Source organism: Orcinus orca, chromosome 4 (genome assembly GCF_937001465.1).
Source record: "Orcinus orca chromosome 4, mOrcOrc1.1, whole genome shotgun sequence".
Taxonomy (NCBI): Eukaryota; Metazoa; Chordata; class Mammalia; order Artiodactyla; family Delphinidae; genus Orcinus; species Orcinus orca.
Window position 1 is genome coordinate 24,194,425 of NC_064562.1, and position 18,640 is coordinate 24,213,064.

Genomic DNA, 18,640 nt, shown 5'->3' on the forward strand with positions numbered 1-18,640 from the left:
CCCCAGGTTAAGAAAATGCTGCTGCTACGGCTTCCACCGTGCCGAAGTCGCAGCCACCACCCCTAGCAAGCTGCAGAACTGACAATGAGCGTGGAAATCCAGCTGCTGCTTACCCTCTACTCAGATTATGCCTGTGTGCCCACTTGGGTGCACAAGGGGTAAACACTTCCTGCCCCCCTGCCTTCCAAATATGGCGTAGGTGGGTCTCATTGGCAGAACCTATAGGATATCCTGAACTCTCATGGCAAGAGTGCTGAGGAAATGTAGTTTTTAGTCATCCAGCCCTTATGTGCCAGGGGGTGGGACTTCAGGAGCCTTAACCACAGTGGGAACGCAGGCTGAGGGCCAACAGAGAAGAACCAGCATGGTGAGCATGGGGCAAAGGGCTGAACATACATTTTCTCACTCCCTTTTATCAAGAAATATTGTCACATTATTACCCTCATTTTACAGATAAGAATGTGAGGACATGGAAACACTGAGTAGCTTGACATATGTCCGCATCTAATGGAGTGGGGGAATCAGATTTGCATTCAGGCATTCTGACTCAAAAGCCCACATTCTTTGGCCCTGGAGTTTTCTCCTTAGAAATAACAGTTGAAGACCTCAAAAGACAGTGTATTGAATGAGAAAAGTAGAATACTGAGTCTAGACGTTTGGGTAATTCCTAAATGTAAGAAGCAAGCAAAGGAAGCAGAAACAGTAGTTAAGTGCAGCACACTCAAATTCAAAAGAGGTCAATTATCACCAAGGAGGTGGTGGTTTATGGCCAATTGGTTTGAAAACTGAGAAGTCATCACCCTAGGCAAGAAGCAGATCCTCCTCCTCATTGCTATTGTTTAATTCTGAAATGAAGGGCGATAGTAATAAACTCATATGACTTAGGATAGAAGGGAGCTTTTAGTAGCTGAGTATCACATGCTTGGTATTCTACCCAAGCGTGCTTTCCTCTCTCATTTTACCTTTTAGGTAAAAGTTATTTAAAAATCTGTTCTTGGGTCACTCTTATTCATCAGGATCATTGAGAGAAGAGAGAACTCAGTTTCTGCTGTTACAGGGAGCCGCAGAATCATGCCCATGTGGTGGCTACCTTGGCTTGACATGCTCCAGCTATATCCACCCACCCTCTCGATTCCCCTCTCTGGAGAGATCAAATTATAGCTCTGGAACAAATTTTCTGAGTCCCTCGTACTCTGACTTTGTGTGCGTATGTCACTTACGACACTCAAGAAACTTTTGCATGGATGTTTAAGACAGAAGAGTACTCTTACCTCACTCAGGCTACTATACTGCTTAATGGCAGGCAGCATTTTGCTATAATTCACTATGCATTGTTTCCCCATGGGGTTAGCTCCAGCACTGTTCCTGCTCAGATGTAGAAAGACACATTAGTATGAACATATACTGATGATGATGACGTGACAGAAGAGTTTCTTGCTACAGGATCAGATATGTTCTTGAAATTCTCCAGATGGCAAAACTTCTTTCTTTCTTTCCATGCAATCAAGAGCCTCATTTTTTTTTTTTTTTTTTTTTTTTTGCTACAAGATCAAGTTAAAACTCCTTGGGATTTACCTTCTACTATCAACTACTATAATGAATTATAATTGATCAGATCCAAAGAGCCAATAAGGAAAAGTTATCTCATGTGCTCAAATGACTAATATAATCAGGATTACAAAGATTAGGGATTTGCCCAGAGTTGAAGCATTGACATCTGGTTCTTGCATCTTTTAAAATTATGGTTGATTTTGGTCCCATAGAATAGCAACCCTGAAAGATGCATTCTGCTATATGAGACTGATCTACCAACAATGTAAAATTTGCACTGTAATTGTAGTTCATCGGAAAATTAGTCTATTCTCTTTGAGATATTGTGTAGGCTATCCTACTGTTATTTTAATGAATTTTTAGATATTGCTACATTGACAAAAATGACAAAAATGTATAATTTGACATTTGAAATGAAAAAGACAGAAACATAAAAAATAAAAATCACATTTATTTAAACAAAAATATACACACAGTGTACAATGAATATGGTTTACACAGAACAATAAAACAAAATGATATTTCTTCAAATACCAATATAAAATGATCTAACCTATTTGTGCCTCATTTCCTGGGACTATACATTATTGGTTGATCTAGAATATACATTTAACATTAAAGCAAATGCCAATGTTTCAGATAAGTACCGCAAGAATCTGAAAATCAGATATTAGGTTAAATAAAATAATAAAATCTTCATATGAGTATATGTGTACAAAGGATTGCACATGTGCCATAAAATGGGAGTGTCTATACATTTACAAACACTTGGAGCCTGCCTTTTAAAAGTTTGAAAGCCCTTTGACATGAAATGGTTTTTAATATTGATAGCGATATAAAAGCATCAGAAGCACTATATAGATAATGAGCAATTTTGCCAATATTTGAGTCAATATTGCCTGCTAGTCAATAAAACCGCACCAAGTCATCATTAAAGATGTACTGCTGAGTTGTGACCTTTTATGGCCTTGGAGTAATTTTGATGATTTTAGGAAGATTGTGAATGTATTCATACCGTGTGTGCAAGTGCAACATCTTAAAAGAATGGTTTATCAAGCAACATCACTTGTATTAGGTCTTCTCTCCTTTAATGTTCCATCTCTCTGGGTACTATACTTAACTGTGAGTCTTGTTTTCCTTTTCAAATTTAAAATTCTAAATATTCATGCAATCTATAAAAGTTCAAACTCAGGAGAGTTGATGGCATGTACATTTTTAAAGTTAATATGACTTTACAATTTTTTCCTACCTCCTTGTTACTAATAGCTTGATATGATTTCTTTGACATCAGAAATGTTTTAGATTCCCCTTACTTGCTTAGAAATAAAATTAAAAGAGTGATTAATGTACACTATGACTCAGGAAGGAAAAATCCAAATTTCCATACCTTACCTTTATACCTAATTGGCCTGCCATGTTTTATCTAAAACATTAACTGTATTTTTCTGTTCTTAAAGACAGTCTTTGCTAGAGATAGCATCTGTTTGGAAAAGTTCTAACTTAAATCTTCCAAAGAAACAAAAGCTCTAATACATCAGTACTTTGTTTATAAAGCAATGAAACATAAATATGGGGGGGAAAGGGCATAGCTCTTGCTGATTACAGCTGGGCTAAATGAATGTGAATCTGTGAATTCACCTGAAATTGTCAATCCACTATACAACGCTCAGCAAATCATTCTCTTCAGCAGCACATAATTTGTGAAGCCTCCAGCTATTTGGGATGCCTTGTGTTCAATATGTTTGCTTCCCTCTGCAACCGCTGATCAGTTTTTTCTCAGACCAGTTTCTTAAATGGTGATAAGAGTTAATTTATTTCTCAAAAGATTACAAAAGGTGTCCTGTATATTGAACTAAACCATGGATAGACCATCCTGTTCGGAAATCGAACACCTAAAACATCTGTGTGATTTAGTATGCTGCCAGAGTTTCACTTGTTTAATCTAACAGTTGGGCTTTCAATTGAGCTATATTTATTAGAATCTGGGCATGGTAATATGTTACCGTTTTTCTTCTTTTAGCTAATGCTAAACTGATAAACTTAAAAATTGATACTGAAGCACATTTTTAGTGATACACTAATTAGGCTACCATTTCCCTGAATTTAGCCTGAAGTTGTTATTACGTACACTAAAGCTGCATTGCTGAGGTTTCTCTTGCAGAACACCATAGAGAGAGACGTTTTTAAAACACATCGTTAGGATTAAATGATTTAATTATGAATAAAATATAAACATCAAATATTACTTATAGTCTAATAGGAGTCTTTAAAGAGGGTAAAAACCAAATCAAAATTGTAGCCATCTGAAGATGAGTGATTGCATTTTATATCATTCTAGTAATTTAATACTGCTTCCCATTATTGGTTATTTTCTGGAGAAAAAGTGACGGCGGCATTCAGTTACGTGCTGGTAATTGTTTGACGACTGGCTTTCCAGGAGTTAAAAGTATGGGTTGGTAGCATTTGGAAGTTTCTGTGGTGTAACTCCCACTGTGGTCAATTTCAAGCTAGGGATGTGATGTTACTGAATGTGGGGTCAGGAAGAGAGAGAGGCACAGTTAGCACATTATAATATTGTGTTTCCACTGGACAGATACAATTGACATAAACAACCTCAAGGGCAGAGGTCAATAGTAAAATGTACTAAAACAATTAGGAATCGGTAAGTTTTGATTATGACCTTTGTTTTTAATAAAATCTATTCAACTGTATTTTATAGTTTAATATTTAATGATGGCTGTGTTTTCACAACTGGCTTACAGAATTTAGTGATAGCTATCATAAGTCAGCATGAGCCACTTTCCAGCACACCACTGTTATCCTCCTCTTGGCATGTATCTAACTTGACATAGGAGGGGGTTTGATTTGCTTGGGAAGAAAAGCATGGCTCTACACAAATCTTTTTCTTTTCCACCATCTTATTCTGTGCAAAATACTATACTTAGCTGAGAGAAAGAAAAAGGGAAGTATCCTTCATCCAGATGCTAGCTTTTAAGACTTCACAGTTCCTCAGAAGAAGAGGTGTTAGTCTTATAAAGTAAGGACTAGAGGTTAGTTACCTGGGCTCCTGCTCTAACTGGGCAGTTGGTCATTTCAGTACCATTTGTAAGCAGGATCAGATGGTTGCTCTGACTCACTGGGTTATTGGATTGACCAAACTATTTACATCAAAGGATTGTTTGGGCAGAGTGTAGACAAAACCCAAGGCAATATTTACAAGAAAGAAACAACCACACAAGAAATAAACGAATGGGTGCATCTAAAATGTGGGTCTGATTCAATAAAATATTTCAAACTTTAATGTTCAGCTGTTTTGTAGGACATTTTCAGGCTCTGGATCTTTGGTCACTGGGCCAAACATAATTAGGATTCCACATTCCCTTGTTTTTAAATATGTTTTCTATAGGACTTTGTAAATAGCAAATACAGAATTTTTATCTACATTTAAGGATATCAGAGGGCAAACATGTTTTTGAACCAAAAAAATTGTCTTGTTTGGAAATGTTACTTTCTTGGTTCAGTTTCTGACTCAACGTGATCCTTTAAAATAGAACGATTGGTGCATCTTTTAAACGAAAATGAAGATAGAAAAGCATGACTGAGCCTGTGTTTGTACAAAAGAGATTTTAAAACTTTTTGTTTCATATTTTTCCTTTGATTTAGAAAGCGTTCATAATTTAAGAAATAATGAAGTAGTTTTCCAAGGATACTTGGAATACCTCTCAGGAAAGGAGCAACATTGTTGTCAATAAGAAACAAAAATTTTCTGGATGAAATCCACTTTTAGAAGTGTGCACAAATATAAGCTTCCAGTAGGGAAATGCAGATGATTATGCTAATAATAAATGAGAACTTACATGCATTTGTATTACAGTCAGCTCTACTCTTTTAGAATTTTTATATGAGTACTTAATAAAGAAGCAAAAGGTCTTTGAAATGTCTTCCCAAAACTCTACTGTTGGCTTTGTAGTTAATATTTTTTTCCATATTTGAGTCAAGAGGTTTCATTCTTAAAAATACAAACAAAAAGCTATTGTTTATAAGAATATTTACAAGATGATTAATCACCTAAGTTATCTTGGAACTCAGACTACCATTTGATATACTGAATGAGGCTTCACAGTTATTCAGGGAAACCTCTGTCATCCCAACCTCTGTACCTTAAATCCAGTGGGATAATGAAAATAATCACAAATGCTACCATTTTCAAATGAAATTGAACAATTCAAAGATTATGTTTACTCAGTGAAATGAAGAACGAGGCATAAAGGAGAACACCAAGATAACCTGTCCATGAATAGATCCACGGTACACAGCATCTTCTTATGAAAAAGGCTGTAAATAGTTTTGACACCTGCCTCAAGTATAATGCCCACAAGTCCTTAACTAAAATAATAGATTAATAATACTGGCATTAAAAGCCCCAAAGCGTTATCTAAAACGCAGTAATTTGAAAAACCTAATATGAGCCTAGAGATATGTTTGGAATTCTCATTTCAACAGGCATCTTCGTGGAGGAGCTATTACATCAGCTATGGAAAGCCCCTAAGACCATCCACATGTGGTAACAGCTAAGAAGTGTCAGTGGAACAGGCCTCTGGCGTTTCCAAGGGAGATTTATGCTCTGGATGGCATGCTCCTCTGATAAGAAAGGAAAAAGAATAGATTCTTAAAATTTGGAGGAAAAAAATCTCATTTGTTCAGACCCTTATACTCCAAGCTTCAATTCCAGCAGTAAATGCCAATTTCTATTTAACTAACTAGCATTCTTCCCAAATCTGCATGTATATATTTAGCGCGGCAATTTAGAGAACAGACAAGCCACAAGCTAAGAAGGTAAGAAGCGATTGTAACCAGGGTTCTAAAATTATCTAGCTGGGTAACTGGGGGTATATCTTCCTTGTGCTTTAATTTAGCCATTTATAATGGTGTTATACATGATGATCTCTAAGGCAACTTCTGATTTGGAGTTTTGGAAAACTTTCAGTGTTATTTTACTAAGTAAGGGCAAATTTGAAATTCCATTTAAGAGAAATAATTGTTTTGGTTTATCATTAGTTATGGTGGCCTATGTTTTAAAAGGTTTATTCACGTATACTAATCTATGCTAGACAATGCATACATACACCATCTACATTCTATACCAAGATGACTGCTAGAAAACACCTCAAAGATATTTTACAGTTTTTCATGAACTTGACTACATAAAGTTCAGGCTCATGGGGCCATCGAACCTAAGTCAGAGTTTTGAGAAGATACTATGCTTTTGAAAAGTATTTTTACTGCTTTACTAACACTGTCCATCTACGTGTTTAGGAGGACCTGTCACACCTCCACTGGATGACACAAGTCCTTACAAGCACACATAAACTGCTTCTGTAGTCAAAATCATGAGTTAACTCTCCCTAGTCTCAAGTAACTAGAAAAATATTTTTTAAAGCCCAAAAATGGGCTCTCAGGTTATTTGTGAGAAAGGCTATGAAATAATATCTCAAAGTCTCTCTTCCCTTTACACTCTATCATAGCTTTGGAGTGGAGAAGGCCACTCTCTGAATCACCCCCAGGTCCCCTGTAGCGACCTAGCTTTTCTCAGAATGTCTTTCATTAAAATACGCCATGAATGAAATGTACACTTTCTGAGCTGATCTCAACCAGCGAGAATCAATACAAGCTTAGACCTAGAAACGCGATATGATTTAAGGTTTGTTTAATGGATTTCTTTCAGAGTCATATGCTGATAACTAATTCAAGTAATTCCTAGATTTGGGCAAATATCCCTGATCACCTCCCTCCACAAATTCATGACAATGAAAACGTAAAAAAGGTAGAGATTATCCAGCGGAAGCGTATTTGTGTTCCTGTTTATTTACATGTTGGTAAACTTAGGTGTCAGCTTTTCCATAAGTCCCCTCTGGAGGTCTGTAGTACTTGGGGAAAGCCATCAGCTGTAGCATGTTGAAAGCATACTTCCTGCATTTGATATTCTTCAGTACATTTTCTATGCGGCAGCCTTCTCTGGTGAAAGGGGAAAAAGGACAACTTCATGAAACACAGAATAAATAAATATGCTTTATTTGTCCAATGCAGAGTTGCAGCAACAGTCCAAGTAAAAATAACAAAGATTCAACTCTACATTTTTTTTTTTTTCACAAATGATGATACATCTTACAAAATTAAATCCTAGGCCAGGCCCAATACCATTATTGCCCTCAGAAAAAAGATGAGTAGAGTCCCTTTGCTCTTAACATATATTTAAGGTTTAATAAACTCTTTAAATATAATTTGTTCCACAATACAGCTTCATTTTCGTTTCATAAATATATCTGCCTTTTTATAACTTTTCCACAAATGAATTTCTCAGTCTCTTTAAAACACATGAACATCTACACATAGCCCTAAGGATGTAGGTTCTAGGAATAAGGCATTTAATTTATTAAGTCTGGCCATATAGATTTTTAAAGGAAAGTTTCATCTCTATTTGACTGCATTATTTTAGCTGTGCAACGAAGAGGAAAATGGCTTTCCAGACAGCCTGGTCCAAGTCTCAGCTTTATCAAGAGGAGTGCTTGTGTACAGACAGTACAAAAGTCACAGGTGCTGAAAATGGGGCATCGAGACACAAACAAGACTTTGTTAAAAAGAATAGAAAAGTACTCTGAGAGCCAAATCAACCCAAACCATGGTTACAAACGGGTTCCTTTAATTACAAAACATAAATAGGCATTCTCTCCAGAAAGTTACTTGACAGAAAAGGGTTAATTGCAGGAAAGAAATCACAGAACTAACAGGTTGAGATATCAAACAGAAGATTCTATCAGCTGATGGCGACAATGAGATCGGCACAGTGGAAACCAAGTCTGGAACCTCCCACATCTCTAGGACTTGTCTCAGGGTCTCAGGGTTTGTGCAAATTCAGTCTTAATTTCTTTAAATAAATTTAATGGGAAGAGGAAGAGAAGAGGCAGAACGTCAAGCTTTCAGGATTCTGTTCTTTGTCTTATGCCAAAGACAGGAATTTAAAATTTCTTCTTGAGCTAGTTAACAGAGGGAAACACTTCTCCATGAACAAAAGAGCAAAATAATTCACTTAATGCATAGTACTTCTTTTTCTTTTTTTAGATTTTAGGAAAAACACATAAAACACTTACAATTCAAACATTTGTTGTTTTTTTTTTAAATTCTGTGACTCTGAAAATGTAGAAATTACAGCATTGTCCCCATAATTTAAAGTCCATTGTCAGTTGTAGAAAAGAAAGGAGTACAACATAAAACTTATTGGTATTTGGCTAATAGTAACGCAAGACTTAAAATAAGCCACACAACTAGCAGGTGTGAGCTGACAAGCAGCAAGGCGACCGGATAGAAGTGTCGAGAAGTTGCCTTGTTATCAGTTAGACAGCCTGTTTCAGGATCATCAGATTCATTCAGTGCTCCCTGGGTTTGTCTGCTGTTAAACGGGGGGTGGGGGGGGGTGGGGAGTTAGGGGAGAAAAGAAAATAGTATAGCGTTCACACAGTAAAGAAACTCAACCTTAAATATCCTGAAATACAACACATTATCCTATATAATACAGCAGTTTCAGATGAAGTTTTTATGCTAAATAGCCCCAAATGCATCCCGCGTATTTTTTCCAACTGGGCTTTTGTGCAAAAAGGAAGAGAGAAATGCTATGATGATATTCACATGGGTTGAATATGTATATGCACAAGGAAGAGTCAGAGAAGCATAACGGGGCCCATAGACAAGGCTACATGAATAAAACTAAAATACGGATCAGCCCATAAAAATAATCTGGTAAGTACATCTTTGGAAAATGAAATGAGAAACACAGTATGTAGTGAAGGAAATGGACATGTCTGGCACATTTAAACACACTGTCTATTGTTACTGTACCTATATAATGTATTTAAAGTTATAAAAATGATTAATGGAAATGGCTTGGTATTTAAAATGAATGAAATATCTGACATGTCATCCTTGCCAGCCATAAGACTAGTTGAACCAAACCCGACTCAGCACCCTTTCATCGGTTCAGCTCATAAATTATGTTGTTCTGCTCATCTTCCTAAAATGAAGCCAAATCTATCTCCTATGGACTCTCCAGAACTGAAAAGAGATCCATATTTACAGAGTACATGTTGAAAAATAAAAGATTCTAAATTTCCAGGTTGTGTGTTTTCTGTAAAAGTGAAAAATAAGCATTTGTAATTGGGCTTAGAAGGAGTTCCAATTACGGCACATCTGAAATCCGCCATACTGATGTAAGTTGAAAATACAAATGCTTTTCTACGGTATAGTTCATCAGTATTCAGAGTATTCAGAATTTCAGTCACTCTCAGTTGTCAAGGAGTTTTTGATCTCTGTCAGCTCCTCCAGGTTTTGAGGCAGAAAGCCAGCTGTTGCTTGGTCTATGAACAGGGCTGTATATGCAAAGGTACCTTCTACACAAGCCCCTTAGCATCCGTGACCCCCTTTCAACCAGTTGCAGCTTCTGAAAACCTCCTACACAGAGATGTTTTTGACCTGGTGTCGACCACATCCAGTGGCCACATGTGGACAAACAGCAGTGGTAATTACTTCAAACAGCGATCTCAGTTTAAAACACCAAATCAATCACGCTGGGCTGGGCTCTGGTGCTTCCTTGTTGTCCGGTTAAGACCTAAGGACTATGGCGCCAGTGTCAAAGTGAAATAGAATATTATCTGGAAAATGAGTGGTTTATTGAGTGAAAGGGAGGGCTGCATAATTCTTATTGTCAGTTGTACTTGGTTACTTGTTTAACTTTCTACTGCTCACTAGGTAGGAAACATGCAGTAGATTTTAAAGTATGGATACCTTTGAATGTGACTAAGAAAAGCTTCCTTGTCCAATATTATTTCTCTAATATCATCTTCACTAACGCTCCCTCCTGTCCATTATTAAGATGAAGGTTATCTGTAGCAAATCTTAAGCTTGTTAAAACCTTCGTTCCTTTCCTTGTTAAGAGAGAAGTACAGAGTCTCCTATATCATTTATCTATCTATCTATCTATCATAATATAAATATTAAATTCTGATTACAAATTTAGGTTAAATATTAACCACAATCTATCAGTAATAGTATAGAAATACTCTTTCTTTCCCAGTGGGACCACCTGTAGACAGGCTCTGGCTGAGGAACAGACAACTGACCGACCAGTAAGTTGAAAGGATCTTGTAACCGTCCTTACTCCAAATACAGGGGACTCATTCATACCAGATGGCTTTTTTGCCCTACAACTGCCAGAGCACATTTAATATTTTCCAAGTCTGCTTGTTGAATATGCCTTCCAAGTAAAAAGTGCTACATTAAAAGATTTTTTTTTGAGGGGCAGTTTTATAATTGAATTAATTTGTTGCTTACTAACTGCAATCTCTGGCGATTAGAATAATATATTAAAAATGCCTCTGACATAGTCATTCTATCATTCAGCTGAAATTTGAAAGCAACGTAGCCTACAAGCCTGCCACAGCACATAGAGCTTGAGGCCCTGACTATATCACCGAGGGGACACAGGTGCTCTTGGGGCTGCTTCCTTGCTTCCTGCTAAGAACAGCACAAATGGTTATTACTTCAGGGCCACAAATGAATTTTTCAGCACTCTGCTAGTGTAAATGCAAAGGATGTACTAAGTAATAACATTAGTAATTTCCTCCCTGGGAGATTATGACAAATAATTAATTAGTGGCTGCCTTGCACGGTACCCCGATAATCCAAGGTCATTAGTTTTAGCCATCACTGACTAGTAGATCACCATGGAAGCAAATCACAATGTTGTCTCCACTGAAAATGTGACATGATCTGACATTTAAGGGCAGTTACTGAATCTGCAGGATAGAAAATGATTTTCTTTTCCTTCAAAGACCTGTCAAAGCAATCACTTAAAATAGAAACAAGTAAAAGGAAATGTCTCACTCTTAAACACATCACTGCCTACACAAGGAGACATTTCCTTAAATAAAACCCAACGTGCGTGCCTTGATGATATTTGCTTATTTCCCCCTCTTTTCTGTCGGCAACTACTGCTGTATCCTAGATCACAAGTCCCCCACTATAGGTATCCTCTCAAATCAGTCAGACCGCTAAAGATAAAAGTTAGAATCCTCCTATCTCCCCCTGCTGGGTAATTATTCATGAATAGTGTCGTTATTTGAGAGTTTATTCCTTTAACCACTACAGCTCTTCAAGCTCGCTCAAAGGAAAATTACCAGTTAAAACTGAATTGAAAAATCTTTCCTTCTGACGAGAAAGCTGATTTCCTTCCATGCTAAAATGAGACTGTTTCACGTTTCATTACATCCAAGTTCGGAGCTATAGGCATACCATCTTGAAATGCTGAGCCAAGATTTTAGAGCCAGTATCTTACAGAACTTTATTTGAGTCTACGTTCATCTGATAAATCGATCTTAAGAGAGCATCATGTTTCAGGCTCTAGAATGTTGGATTGTGTCAGATTTTAAACTGGCAGATCTGTGTGAAAATGAATATAATGTAGGTCTTCATCAAGAAGAGCTTTGAGAGTGGTACCTACATCATAAAATCAGAGATTCTTCAGATGTAGAGTGACTTTAAAAAGTCTTCAAGTTGAATTACACATTTCATAGATGAGAAAACAAATTTAAAGGCCTTGCCTGGGCTTCTACGACAGCAAGTTGCAAAAAAGGATCCTGAATATGTAGTTTGCCTGGTTCACAGTTTGCTTAAATGATAAAAAATAAGAGAAGAAGTTTTTGTTTTCAGTTTAGATCAAGGTCCAGTGTGAAATTTAATGACTCAAAATACTCTTAGATGCCAAATTACCTACCAAAACTTTCCAAAAATTTAATTTATAATTAGAATATTGAAAGTATATTTGCAGGACTTTTGGAAAAAACGGTGCAGCTGTTTAAACAGAGGGGAAGTTTTAATAAAAGAATATCAAGGTTGGGATAATTTCCACTGGCTTAGAATCAAGATTAGCCTCGGTGGCTACTGAATCACCAGCAACATTTAAAATGATGTCTTCATTTTAACTGAATTTCAGGATCTAATTCAAAATACATTAGGTCAACCACAGGAAAAGCCCCTAAATTAAGAAATTACTTAGAAGACATAAGACTATGTCACTGCTTGTAATGTCCAGGTCATAGAGTGCTTCCAGTAATCATAGACAAGTTTGCTACAAAAGAAAGAGCAGTATTAGGAAAATTGCACTCAGAGGAAGGAGTCCTCCCCATAGGGCACTGCATGCACTTCTGGACATGACAGTCTAAGGGGAGGGCTACTGTGAACTAGAGGATACCAGAGCATGGTCACCAGGAAGATGACAGTGGGCTTGGGAACCTGGCAAATCAGAAAAGACTGAAGGCTACGGGAATGAGAAGAATTCCATTGGTTTAGAGAACAGGAACATTTATAGTTAAGTGGTTGTTGATTTCAGATAGTCAAAGATTCAGTAGTTTAAAGTCTGGGCAACTTGCAAATCAATGGAAGTGTTTGAAATAAAGAAAGAGATCTCTCATGTATCATATCCAATCATGTGATAGCTGCTTTATAGATATTATCTATTCATTCCTTACAAACAGTCAAACTGGTTAGAATTATTATCTCCACAGGTGAAAAAAGGATTATAAAACCTGTGCAAGTAGCGGACAGGGAATTTTTATCTTCGTCTGTCAAATGGAAAAACCACATGCCTTCTACTTTATGGTTGTGATCCTTTGAGCACAGATTTCTCGCTACCTCTCAGAAACTGGCAGGTGTGATTTCTTGCTAGTTGCTAGATTAGATTAAGCAACTTCTAAAATTACTTTCGTCTCTACCTTCCTGTGATTCTTTGATTCTGTTAAAACATAACTGACTCTAGAGATGCATATTTTTTCTACTAATAGAATAGGTGACAGTTCAATAAGAAATAGGGTACAGGGTAAAAATCAAAGAAGGCAAAGCATGTTGACACTGTATTTAATCTCGACAGTGGTTCTCGCTCATTCTTATCTATTTTCAGAATTTAAAAAAGAAAAGTGACATATTTCATTGTTTAATTCTCCCCAGTATCACTTTTTACATTCTTCTTCCAATTTCGCTCTTTTAGTTTTACAAAGTGCCTGGAAAATAGGAATATCTTCTTGTCAGAAGAAGCAAGGCTCCAAGTAGTGACACTTTCAGATAATATTTAACATTGCTTTGAAAAGAAAGTGCAGATGCCCAAAAAAAAAACCTCAAGACTGATGAAAGTGTTTTATAAAAAACTTTAAAAAGGAAAAAAAGAGAGAGAAAGAGAGAATGAATGAATTTGAAGTATAATTGCTTCCATCAGACCATTTTCAGAGAATTGATTCCAGTTTTGATCTTTGAATTTTAACAAGGTGAATACTTGGATGAGGTCCAGAAAGAAATATCATGAATGATTAAAGGGCTAAAGAAAAATGCTTATGAGGAAGTGTTTAAGGTTAATTTTGTTTTGATAAAAGAAGGCTAAATGAGATGTGACTGCTATATTTAAATGTATGTAAGACAGTGGTAAAATAATTTTTGAGGTATTAAATTGTGTTTTCCTCTCTTATATTTTAGGTTGTAGCATAAAGCATGTGCCTCAGGGATTCTAGCAATGCTGAAAGCAAGCGCTGTCTGAACTAAATAGATTTGTTGTTCTTTAATCTTACGACAGAGAATATGAGGTGTCCATTGAGGGGGCAAAAGGATCTTTGAGGGTTGAAAGAGAAAAGAGCGGGAAAGGGAGAAGGAAAGGGAGGGAGGGACGGACAGAGAGGGAGACGGGGAGGGGGAGAGAGAGAGAGAGAGAGAGAGAGAGAGAGAGAGGGAAACAGTGGGGGGAAGACAAAGGGACAAAAGTTGGTGCCCGGAGGGTGAATCCCTGTGCATTGTTCTGTGTCTGTGCGTGGGTGGGGGGGGGGGGGAGTGGCGCAGTATGGAGGGCCACACGGTGCATCTAGGGAGGCTCTCCCTAAGTCACTGGTCCACCTTGCCAAAGGTTCCCTTGTCTTGAGCTTGGCTTGGATGTAAGGAAATGAAGGGGCTTAAAGATACCATAATGAATAGGAAATAGGCACATCAGCAGCTGATGACAGATACCGACAAGGCTTCCAGAAGTTTCAGTGCAAGATAAGACCTGTGGCAAGAGGAAAAGCTCAAAATAATAGAGACTGACTTTCCACCAGCCTGGCTGGACAGGAGCTGAAATGTGGAATGAAGTTTGTTTAAGGAAATTATTTTAAAAGTAAACAAAACCAAACCATATACCTTAGTTCGTAAACAGGTAAATAGGGTGCTTCTACAAAGAAACAGGTACTTAGATGCGGATGTATACCTATGACTCATTTTCTATTTCCCATGCAGTGTTATTCGCCTTTCTTTGTACAAGAGCTCCTACAGGATGACTTAGTTTTAATGGCTTCAAAATAACAGTCAGAGAGAAGAAACCAGACTAGTCACTAAAACATTCTGTAACTGTGTTTGTGGCTAAAGTACTTAAAAATATAAACAACCCTTGTCTTGCTGCTCTAGTTTGGCACTCTCCTGGATTGGGGAGAACTTTTATACCCCAGTGAAGAGGCAAGTAACAAGCAGAAATAGAAGACTTCTGATTCCATTCTTGCTAAGTACCAGGCAGAGAATAATGAGGTAAATCCGTTGAGAGCCAGATTTCCTGGCGGGGCTGTCCTCAGCTCCCAAATAAAAATAAAAGTCCATATATGCTCATGTTATTATGAAAGTAGCTCGGGAAAGTAGCGGGTGTCAGTAACAACACATACCCATTAGGAACGTGTAACAGGAAAAAACATCAGCCCAGCTTCCCAACATCTATTTGATTAAGTTTCAATCTTCCCTTTTAAAGGGAGAATGTTAAGATCTACCCCATAGGATTATTGAGAGATAATGTAAAGGCACCTGCACCTACCACATTCCCAACAATAGGTATAAGTAAATAGGTAAATAAAAAAGTTCCCTCTCTAGCCCTCCTTTTGTTAAATCTCAGTTTCCGTGTGGACAAGAAGTACCTTGACGAGATGTGCAGCTGCTCAGTCCCAGCTCCTTCTCCTCTAGCTCTCTCTAATACTGAAGTGCTCCCGGGATTTAGGACAGCACACTTTACCTTCCTGTACTATATATACTATATATATACTATGTACTATATATACTGCCCTAAGGCAGTATAGAAGTCAACCAGTCCCATGACTTAACTATCACTGTATGATGATGAATCTTAAATTTCTCTCTCTACCGTACACCTCTTCTCTGAATTACAGACACATATATTGCATCTTCACTTGGATGCCTAATAGACATTTTAAGGTAATGAAGCATGGCAGAATATGCCACCCCCAAATATGCCACATTGGCATGAGGATTATTTGGAGCTAAAGGCACTTGAAAAAACAGCAGGTGCAGGAGGAGTGCTCTGACCTCCCCTTTTCTTCCTGAAAGCAGGAGATAAAATTCCCGCGTGAAAGATGCCCTCTCTCTACCAGCAGGAAAGAAACATTCTTATCACCAGATGTGGGGAGTCAATGCTGAGAGAATTCTATACAGCAGAGCTAGATGAAAGAATTCTTATCTTCCTTTAGCACCACACCCCGTGTCCCCATATATTTCAGTTATTTTTCCACAATTGCTTTTCTTTGTTCAACCTAGTATAAAAGTATTGAGGTTTCGACACTTCTTTGGGTCTTCATTTTCTGGTGAGAATTGCCATGTATATGTAAAATGTGTATGCTTTTCTCCCATTACTCTGTCTTAGGGCAGTTTAATTCTCAGGCCCAGCCAGAGACCCTAAGGGGGCAGAGGAAAAGTCTTACTTTCAGTCCAGTTTCAAGGTCACATCCTAACTTGAGTCCACCTCCTCTGCCACCATTCCACATCAGCTCCTCCTTTCTTTCGCATCACAGAAAATGACACCATTCTCAGACCTTCATGTTAAGCACCTCAGTTCTCCCTGATTCTTCTGCCCTCTTTACACCCCACAGCCAGCCAGCCATCCAGCCAGCCATCCACCAATCGGACCACTTGGCAGCATCTCTACCGCTGCGCCCTGCCTGTGACCCTCCGTCATCTTGCTTGTACTAACAGAAACCGTTTTCCTACCTTCACCACTCTTGCTGCTCTATTAAGTTTCAGTAAATCCTGATGTACCCATTTAGACAAATGGCAAAGCAACGAATGCACTCTTCTGGTCGTATCCTGAAACCACTTCCCAGAGAGCTTTTACAGAATGGAAATCCAGCTGCATCTCCGTCTCCCGTAGGGAGCCAGGCTTGTCAAAATAGCAGTGGTGCTTATCCATCTGCAAGGAGATGGAAATAGTTTCAACTGCTCAGCACTGAGACGAAGCTCCTGAACCATAAAGAAGTTGTTCAGCTATATCTTCTTTCGCCACCATCTCCTGGGTTTCTCAGGTTTTTCAATCCCCTCCCATCCCTGCCATTTCTATGGATTCCAGTCAGTGAGGTAAATCCTGCCAACCTTTTTCAGTGGTGAACTCCTGTTTTGGGTTATCCTTGTTGCATCTGAAATGGATGGAGTTGAGTATGGACCAGTATCAACATCACCACCGCAGAATCAACGTTATTACACATTGATTTCCACCCCATCTTGGAACTGGACACGCCAAAAGAATCAGTTTAGAGTTTTTGCCCCTGGAATTGTCATTGTCTTCTCTAGGAGGATAGGGTCTCTCTGTTTCTCCCCACTTTCAACGTTTTCCCATTTCTATCCCCAGCTCTCCCTTTATTCCCACCATCCCAAGCAAATAGCACATTGCTACAATTTATTTTATCAACTTCTGGAAGTCAAGGCTTATGAAAATCGTTCTGAAAGAGAATAAAAGGCATTCAAGAATCTTAGAGTGTAGTTTTTGGATACAACAAGTGCATGGCTTAAAAACAACAGTTACACAACTGTTACACAATGACAGACTATAAAATATAAAATCCACCAAGGAGGAAGAACCCCAAGGTGTAACTCAAAGTGCTTTTTACATATATTATCACTAATATCTGCTGCAAGGATTCAAAGATCAGGGAAGGCATCTTAGAGAAATAAACTTTTGTGATGGATGATGAAGGCCGAATAGAATTTCAATAGTTAGAAACTGGATGGGGTTGGGGGGATGTAAATAACATGGAAAGGCATGGAAACAGAAGAATGTCAGATGCACTTGGGAATGACCCACACTCTGCTTTGGTTGTAATGGGGCAGCAGGAAATAGCAAAAGCAGGAATATTAAAATTAGGATACTTTCTATTTTTGTAGCTTATCTATTTTAGACATTTTCTAAAATAAACACATATTTTGTGATAAGAAATTCAACTACATTGTTTTAAAATGCTATGGGGCTATGTGGCAAATGTTTGTGTCGTCGGTAAAAACTTAGAATTCTCGGGGCTTCCCTGGTGGCGCAGTGGTTGAGAGTCCGCCTGCCGATGCAGGGGACACGGGTTCGTGCCCCGGTCCAGGAAGATCCCACATGCCGCGGAGCGGCTGGGCCCGTGAGCCATGGCCGCTGAGCCTGCGCTCTGCAACGGGAGAGGCCACAACAGTGAGAGGCCCGCGTACCACACACACACACAAAAAGACATCCAGCTATCTTCTACTGATACAGACGGATGCTTCCTCTTGTTTTTCTGTTCAATTCTGGGTATTTCTTTTCCTTTTTAAAATTGGTTTGGTACTAATCTAAGTTATAAGCAACTGGCCACGGGTCTTGATTAATTTCCCTTGTGACCTAAACCTCTCAAGGCCCTCTAAGGATATAGAATACAATGCCATGAGAATAATATTTCCTAAGATATTTGTGATGAAATGAGTTGGGAAAATGCTGAGTTAAAAACTCAAACAGGACTGTTTATTTAGATATTTATCCAGGGAATATTTTTTGAGTACCAGCTTTGTGCCTTGAATAGTTTGAACTGTCCACAATCTAAGAATAAAAAGAAAGAGGAAGGGGCAGTGATATAGAAAAAGTTGATGGATTCTGAAATGACAGAGGCCCCAAAGTTCCTGGCTAAAGAAATTGAACATTACTCTCTACGTAGTGGGAGTCACATGACTGAAGTTGAACTCCAGGAAAAAC

The 18,640-nt window shown here is 38.1% G+C and overlaps 1 protein-coding gene across 3 annotated transcripts in view; it reads right to left on the reverse strand.

The window, feature by feature from the left end:
* Nucleotides 1-1,982: 1,982 nt before the first annotated feature.
* Nucleotides 1,983-18,640, reverse strand: part of INPP4B (inositol polyphosphate-4-phosphatase type II B) — a 725,833-nt gene continuing 709,175 nt past the window's right edge. Inside the window, exon 25 of one of the 3 annotated variants that reach the window (XM_004263595.3) lies at nucleotides 1,983-7,566. In XM_004263595.3, coding sequence (XP_004263643.1) covers nucleotides 7,434-7,566 — 133 coding nt within the window. In that variant the 3' untranslated portion in view covers nucleotides 1,983-7,433. Of the gene's footprint in view, nucleotides 7,567-7,595; nucleotides 8,999-18,640 lie in introns of those variants that run through there. The other 2 variants (XM_049709522.1, XM_033402505.2) reach the window with 2 other exon arrangements.